General features: G+C 37.6%; 2 protein-coding genes across 2 annotated transcripts; both read left to right on the top strand.

Annotated features, from left to right (window-relative positions):
- The first annotated feature begins 483 nt into the window (after positions 1-483).
- On the top strand, positions 484-1539 carry LOC138611562 (chemokine XC receptor 1-like). The gene has a single exon (XM_069684739.1). It carries the CDS (start codon positions 484-486, stop codon positions 1537-1539), a length of 1056 nt encoding a protein of 351 aa, XP_069540840.1.
- Positions 1540-4075: 2536 nt separating this feature from the next.
- xcr1b.2 (chemokine (C motif) receptor 1b, duplicate 2) lies at positions 4076-5668 on the top strand. Its single transcript, XM_069685261.1, has 2 exons — positions 4076-4139; positions 4324-5668. Exon 2 carries the CDS (start codon positions 4334-4336, stop codon positions 5351-5353), a length of 1020 nt encoding a protein of 339 aa, XP_069541362.1. The 5' UTR covers positions 4076-4139; positions 4324-4333; the 3' UTR covers positions 5354-5668.
- The last annotated feature ends 3146 nt before the right edge of the window (positions 5669-8814 follow it).

Raw genomic sequence — 8814 nt, forward strand, 5'->3', positions numbered from 1 at the left:
GAAGAAACTTTTATATATTTGTTTTCATGTCATGTAGCCATTGTATAAGTAGGAGAGAAAGAAATAGAAACAAACATTTTTGGTTTTCTTTGACAAACTTTTACTTTGACAAACAGTTACTTGACTCTTATTTTTGCAGCTAAATGGAGGAAAATAGAATTTTGTTTAACAGTTTCTAAACCATGCTCAAAGTCTGTAGATTATCTAGTATTATTGGAAGAGAGATAGTTGTAGTTGCTTTTGACAATTTGTGGTTAATGTTGAGCGCTGATACATGGAAACATCACTTTCTTCCAAAGTTGGGTATAAATCAGGTTTATACCCTTGTGAGGCCCACAAGACAAAAATTCAAAACAAAAATTCTTATTGAATGTGTGTTATGTTTCCAACAGTGATAACGATAAATATGAACGTAATGGAAAAAATACTTTCTTTTCAACATATACTTTAATGTCTTAAAATGCCTGGTCTTTCTGAAGGAACATGGCTACAAATGAAGATTTTCCTGCCACAGCCACAATAAGCCTCTATGACTATGACGAGCACTATGAAGATGAAATGTGCAACAAAACAAGCGTCAGGCATTTCGGAGCCAGCGTCATGCCAGTCTTCTACTCCATCATGGTGATGCTGAGTCTGTTTGGCAACATCCTGGTCATCGTCATGCTGGCCAAGTATGAGAATCTCAAAGCCATCACCAACACCCTCATCCTGAACCTGGCTGTGTCCGATCTCCTCTTCACCGCAGGTTTACCTTTCTGGGCCTACTACCACATGTACGGATGGACATTTGGGGACCCTGCGTGTAAAATAGTCACCTTTATCTTCTACCTTGGCTTCTACAGCAGCTCTATCCTCCTCATCCTGATGACTGTTCATCGTTACATAGCTGTCATGAAGCCTCTGGCTGGCATTGTGTCCACCACAGGCTGCTACAGCATCCTAGTGTGTGTGGTTATTTGGGCAGTAAGTGTATTGGTCGCCAGTCCAGTCCTCATCTTCACCAAAGTCCAAGACCAGAATCTCTGTGAATATGAAGACACTACCTGGATGTTATGTGGGATCTACTTGCAAAATAGTCTCTTCCTGGTCAGTGCACTGGTGTTCGTTTTTTGCTATTCTCAGATCATGTGCCGGTTGCTGCGTCCTTCAGTCCAAAGAAGAAAGAACAAAACTATTAAGCTAATTTTTACGCTAATGGTTGTTTTCTTTGTGGGCTGGGCTCCTTACAACATAGTAATATTCCTAAAGTCGTTGTACTCCTGGCCAAAACCAGCTGCCGCCTCAGAGGCTGTCGCTGCGGGTTGTGAACAATCACAACAACTGGACTACGCCGCTTACGTTAGCCGACTCTTCGCCTTTTCGCACTGCTGCCTCAACCCTGTTTTTTATGTGTTTGTAGGTGTTAAATTCAAAAGCCACTTGAAGAAAATGCTGAAGGGCTGGGGAGTCAGCAACAGTGGCATCCGTAATAGGCAGGGCCGACTCACAATCACATCCATAACAAGTGGTGACGAGTTCTCGATGACCAGTCGGTAAAGAGAGCAAAAGGGGAAACCGGAACTCCAGGTGCTATACTGGGAGAAAGAAAATTGTATACATTAACCTGTTGGCATTTTATTAACACGCTTAAAAATCCTTTCTTGTATTAGTATATTATATCTTTTACTTCAAATGTCTTAAAAAGTGTTAACAAACCAAGTGTTTAATTCATCCCTACTAATTTTCTCATCTATATTTGCCTTTGAGAAGAATTAAAAAAACACCATCTGAACATAAACATGTGAAGAAATCTGAAGTGAGACAGACATGCCTTGCTGAGTTACTGTATGGGGGAGAAATTTGGCTGTCAATTTGAACTGAACAAGCTTAAGAGAGAGCATGCAGAAATATTGATGATTCATGCGGGGGAGTAAAGTACTGCTGTATATGTGAGTAGAGATACATGACACAGTGAAAGATAATACGGGAAGCAGCTAATCCAATATTCAGTGATTATTACAAAGCTTACTAAGAAAAAAGAAGTGTGTTTACGCAATTAAAACGTGCTTAGACTGAAAAAGGAAGAACTTTACGATTGCAACTTCTGTTGAATTCCGTCTGTATATTTCTGAACTGATTTCCTAACTATGTTGTGGTGACATTGTAATCACTGCCTGGATTAGGCTATGTTTAAAAACACCTGTATGATGATGAGAAAAACAGCAGAAGACCTCCATATCTAAACTTTTATATTCTTAATTATTATTCTTTTCTTAAATTAAAAAAAACACTTTTACTGCACTGAACAAATAAACCCACAAGATGGCAACAAAAATGAATGGAGAGCAATTTTTAAAAATGATTATAATGAAACTATGGGATTTGTCGTTATCTTGCTTAATTTTGATTTCACTTTGCTAAGTATGTATATCTAATCATTGTTTATCATTGATATTTTACACGTCTACAAAATAATGCTATACATTTAAAATACTGAAATCAATATTTGACATACAGTATAGCCTATATGTTAAGCCATATCTTAAAATTACAATATTAAATATATAAACCTGTTGGCATTTTATTAACACGCTTAAAAATCCTTTCTTGTATTAGTATATTATATCTTTTACTTCAAATGTCTTAAAAAGGATTTATTTGCAAGCTGTTCGTAACGCGCCTTGCTAACAGGTTCGGTATGACCCCATCACGGCCTGTGCGATGAACTACAACTTCATGCTGGCGTCGCAATTTCTAGCTGGTAATACAAATTCTGAGTACCGGTCATGCAGATTATTAATTGCATACCTGGATATCTCTTTCCAGGATGATTTACATTTAGATGAGCTAGCAACTAATGTGGCCTTGCTAGCTTATATTCATCTAAACGTGATAGTTGAAGCAGATGCACTACACTTCATGCATTGGGGGGAAAGGCTCGACTTGTTGTGCCGGCTCTCTGTTCGTTTATCACGTGCACAAGAATTAAGCAAAAGTTGGGAATAGATTGTAACTTTTCACATACAAACTTATCAAAATTTGTGAATGAATCCCTTTTTTTCATGTGCACACAATGGCACTTTAAGTGCTCTATGTTAAAAGCTGGATATACTTTTTTTCTCTTCAGGCCACTCTGGGTCCAAACTAGTTTTTTTTTATTGTTGTAAGTTTACTGCCATGCTAGTTGCTTTGTAGGTTTGTTGCCTTTGAGATATATGCAAACGTCAGTGGTCCAACATGCCCAAACAGTGATGACGTTGCATGTACATCTGGTCCCTGATTATACAAGAATTATGACGCTCTTATTGATGAAAATTATATACAATGTACAAAGTTTCATCCACAATTGCAGTGATTTTATAATGTAGTGTCCAAACTGTGTTAATATAGAAAAATGTGTCTGTATGAAGATGGATGTACGGAAGCCCTTAGCGGACATGCATTGTTTTTACTTAGTTTTTCCATGAGGGCAATGGCAGCATGGTATCTCCTGGTCTGTAATATCATAGTGACCATTCAGTTGTTCTGTTTTCTAGATTGCCAGAAAATGTTTCCGTTATCGCGAGAAAACCAGCTTTGTTATCCTGAGATAACGGAAAAATAAGTCGAGATCTCGAGAAAACTGAAAACTGAAATAAACTCGTTATCACAGGAGTAAATAAAATGTATGGATGCATGTTTGCTTAGGGCTTCCATATGCATGTGTTTGAATGCTTTTTAAATGTATTATGCATTGTTTAAGAGATATATCTGTGTGTGATACACTGCAGTTAATTACATTTTTGAAGTTGATTTTTTTCACAACAATAATTTAGATCAATTTTAAATTTGCACCTTATGTAAGTAAAAATGAAAATATTCTCTTTTCTAAAAGTCTAGACTTTTGATGTCATCATAATTTTTTTTTTATTCACAATAAAATAAATACTACTCAGTTTAGGTCCTGGAGTGTCTTTGTCTGCAATAGTGAACAACCATCACTGCTGTTTCTAAGAAATGTAATAAATGCTAAAGATACATTCGTTTTCCTTGAACTTGACGTGAAACACTGACGCAAGCAGCTTCACTGTGAAACCAAAAGAGGAACTTTGAGGTTGCTTCTTTCTTGCTTCTTTACCTCCGCACTTCAGCATAAGCCTTGGCAGCCGGAGCTCGGGGTAAGTTTCTTAGCACTTACTTTCTATCCATATTTTAAGACAACCTGCATATTATTGAATTTTTCTCCATATTTAAATATTATAAAGAATGTTATTTATTACAAATTGCTATAGGTTGTACTCTGCAATGTAGATAACCATAATTACATTTTACCATCTTGTCTTTTGTGCCCATGTTCCCTAGCAAACCTACAATGGCGAACAACTCCACAATGAGTTACACATATGATGATTATGTGGAATACTTGTGTCCTGATACGTTCAACTTTGAAACCGTCAGTGGTGCCTTCTTCATTCTGATCTTCATCTTCAGCATCATAGGCAATGCCCTCCTCGTATGTGTTCTTGTCCTGTACGAGAACCTAAAAAATGTCACAAATATCTTCATCCTGAACCTGGCCTGCTCCGATTTGATCTTTACTGTCACACTTCCATTCTGGGCCATCTATCACCTGCACCACTGGATCTTTGGTGACTTTTCCTGCAAATTTTTAACTGGGGCATACTATGTCGGTTTGTACAGTAGCGTCATTCTGCTGACTGCCATGACTGTGGATCGTTTCATAACGGTGGTGCTGCACAATTGGCCGAGCAACCCCGTCAGGAGGCACAGTGGTGCAGTGGTTGCCTGTACAGCTGCCTGGGTCATCAGTATTGCTGCATGTGTGAGGGATGCTGTCAAAGTAAAGGTGGAAGTTGACTGGAACAATTATTCCACGTGTGAACAATTCGATGACCCTGATGCCAACCTGGGATATCATCTCCAAGTGTCACTGCTCTTCTTTCTCCCACTTGCCATCATTGTTTTCTGCTATTCTGCCATCTTCAGGACAGTCCAGCAGGCCTCAAACAGAAGACGGCACAGGACTGTAGTGATGGTGCTTTGTATTGTTACAGCCTTCTTCATCTGCTGGGGACCTTACAATGTCATCCTTTTGATCAGGTCATTTTATGAACCCATAGGCTGTAATGCACATGAACATTTCCACATTGCCTATTCTATTTGTCGCATACTTGCTTTTTCACACTGCTGTATGAACCCTCTGCTGTATATGCTTTCACAAAATGCGCGAGCAAATCTCCTGCAACTTTTACCCTGTAACAAAGCCAGGAGGAACAACAGGGAGAATGGTCATTCCCAGAGCTCTGTTGTTGTTCCAAATACAACTTTTACAGCACAAAACTCTGCTGTTTTGTTGGAACTTCCCTCCTAAATAACATCCGCTTTTGAGATGGAACAGTTATTCAATGTTTAAATGCTTTTTTACATGCTTTTTTATATTTATTATATTTTAAGTTAGATTTTTTAAAGTGTTTTGCTTATTTCCTTGTGGGTATATTTTTATGTAAACAAATCTAATGTAGTGTGAATGATTGTATGTGGTAAAGCTTCACTGCTGCCATTACTCTGATCTTTTATTGTAAGATTTTGGAATTAAAGTGGCCTGGAATCTGGCTTTTTTTCCACATCTTTTTGTCTTTTTCAACCAATTGCGGTGACGTGGTAATATGTTTGATATTAAATTCTTCTGTGCAAGTAGCCTACTTTTCTTTGGGAAAAATGACACTGACACATATACAGGTAAGATTTCTTTTGCATCTTATCTCTCTTTTTAAGACCATTTAAAGTGTCAAAATTGAATGTTTGCCATTGATTCAAAGCTTCTATGATATGAGGTTTAGATGTAGTATGCAGTCACGTGACTCCATTGACGCGCGAAATTCAGATGCGTTTTGGGCTTTTATTTTGAAGGCACGTTTTCCAGTTACGTGGCCGTTAAACAGGATATAAGAAAACTGCCGGTAAATTCGGGTACGGAATGGCTTGTGCATGCACCTGTTGTAAACCTTAACACCTTCTTGGATAGTTTACAAGGTATGAATTCTGTTTTCATTACGACTTTTAATCATGTTTTGTGTGTATTTGTTTGCTTTGTATTGAGTGTGATGTGTGAAAAATGGGATCCTGCTTATTACTTAGCTACCACTAGCTTAAGCTAGCCTTGGGGTTTGGGAGCCTGTAATACCTGTGTTAAGGCTAACATGCTGCTACTAGCTTTACCTAGCCATTTCTTTCTAAGGCCCATAAAACCTGTGCTACTCCTAACTCTGGACCCTGAATTCATAGCTGGATAGGTTAGCCTACTACTAAAGGCAGTGAGCTAGTTAGTGTGACATGCTAACAATTTCAGCTTTCGTTAGTGTTAACAAACCAAGTGTTTAGGAACTTTACGATTGTAACTTCTGTTGGATTCCGTCTGTATATTTCGGAACTGATTTCCTAACTATGTTGTGGTGACATTGTAATCACTGCCTGGATTAGGCTATGTTTAAAAACACCTGTATGATGATGAGAAAAACAGCAGTACAACTCCATATCTAAACTTTTATATTCTTAATTATTATTCTTTTGTTAAATCAAAAAACACTTTTACTGCACTGAACAAATTAACCCACAAGATGGCAATAAAAATGAATGGATTTAAAAATATATATTATGAAACTATGGGATTTGTCATTATCTTGCTTAATTTTTATTTCACTTTGCTTTGATGTATATCTAATCATTGTTTATGATTGATATTTTACACATCGACAAAGTAATGCTAAACATTTAAAATACTGAAATCAATATTTGACATACAGTATAGCCTATATGTTAAGCCATATCTTAAAAGTACAATAATTAATACAAGTCTAACAGAGCTATTTAAATGCTCTTTAATTAACTGGATGTTATTTATGTTTCAAGGTAAGATTAAATCATGTTTGAAGGGGAAACAAACCTGTGTTACAAATGTTAAGTAACGGATGAACAACAAGCAATGTTGTGTAATTGATCATATTTTTTTAAATATACCTTATTTTGTGGGCCAAAAATATGGATTAGTACTAATAAAGTAAATTTATTTATTCCAACTAGCTCATTGTATTTGCTTACAAACAATAAATCAAGCAGTACTCGCATATCTGATGTCATATTTCTGTTCACACACATGTTTAGTATCTGTCTTAAGTCTAATCAAAGACCAATAAACTGAGCAAAAGTCCTGCAAATTAAGCAAATTCTGCCTGTCATTAGTTTATTATTTTTTTTTTTTACATATCAGCCTGGCCAATATTTTTAGAGCAGCATTTCCCTCTGGAGTGACCTTGTCTATATGACACAGAATAAACAGATAAGCTCCCAGCATCAGGATCAATAACGTATATAACACAACAGACTGCATGTTTGTGATTAAAATCGTTGCCAGTCAAGTGTGCCAATCTCAACCGTCCATGTGCTTTCGGTTGCTTTTTCTTTAAAATAACGTGAGCCAGAAATTCCAACAGTTAATCTGTATTATTACAGTGATTAAGATATTTCACCGACCTTTTTTTCCCCCGCTCCTCTGTGGTCCAAATCTTTAACTCTAATATATATAATTTGTTTCTCCAGAGCCCTGTCAGTGTACTTGAACGTGGTTGAGCAGCGCGGCCCTGATGGCTCCACGGGGGGTCCATGAGAAGAGTGTATAGGGACAGCTCAGTGGGCCACTGTAACAGCACTCATATCCGTCTCTGGGGGTAGATTAAGCTTAATTAACTAAACCATCCAGCACGCTTCGATGAATGGATACAAGTCAAGGGCAGAGCAGTCACGGGCGTGCTCACACATTCTCTGGCAGGCACTGGGAGAGGGTTTGTGTGCCGGATTTTAGCTCTGTGTGTTAGAGCAGCAAAAAAATGTTTAACTCACTAATACTGAACATTTTTGGACTTAAATACGTCTTCATGCAGGCAGCAAAGTCAAGATATCAGCTATGAAAAGGAGTTTTGAACCTCTATTATACCAATGTGACGAGTTTAAGGATCAGCCATGATGTATACAGTTTGTAGCAGCCAAAATGCCTGTGCAGATTTATGCACTCCTTTTATGGATTAACTGTCACTTCAGGTAATTTGCACTTAAGCGTGGTTTCACATTATTAATCTGCTCAGTTGTGTTGCGAGACCAGGACAAACCGGATGAGTAGGGCTCCGATATTTTCTGTCGAACGTCACATTTTGTTCAGTTATAGTTTAATTAACAGCTAAAACGCAACTGAACTTCTGTAGAACATTTTTCATTCACAGCTGACACCCAGTTCCTTTTTCTTTTATTTATGCGTTTGCAAGCAGCTTTTAGCCCTAACAGCACTCAAAGAAGGAAGTGACCAAACCCCTGTTTTATTTTATATTATTTACCTTTTTTCCTTGTTGATAAAGCTGATGGGAAATAGACCCATATCCAGATTTGTTTTTGTAATGCAAATAAAACTATATATAGGATGTGTATTCTAAGACGTTTTACACATAGATGATCAAACAGAAGCCAAACCACACAAATACAAAAAAAAACCCAAAGACGGCAAACCAAAGGGCTCAAACAGAACAGACAATCTAAGGCATCCCATTTCTTATCTTCAAGTTAATGCAATCTCTTCCCCCAGATCATTTTCTTCACAAATGATGTTGTTGTTCTCTTCTGTTTTTAGCCACGAGCTACACAGCTGTTGCTGTTTTCTTTTAGTCTCTGCGACTAGCCCTCCATGGCCCTCACACTCACTCCCTGTTCTTCTTTCCTCTCAGGCACCTCACCCTCCTTTTCTCACATTGATATCTCCCCTGTAATTTCAGTTATCTATAACGATAA

This window comes from Semicossyphus pulcher, unplaced genomic scaffold, assembly GCF_022749685.1.
Source record: "Semicossyphus pulcher isolate SPU_LCO1_2020_fin unplaced genomic scaffold, fSemPul1.0.p SCAF_7, whole genome shotgun sequence".
In the NCBI taxonomy this organism is placed as follows: Eukaryota; Metazoa; Chordata; class Actinopteri; order Labriformes; family Labridae; genus Semicossyphus; species Semicossyphus pulcher.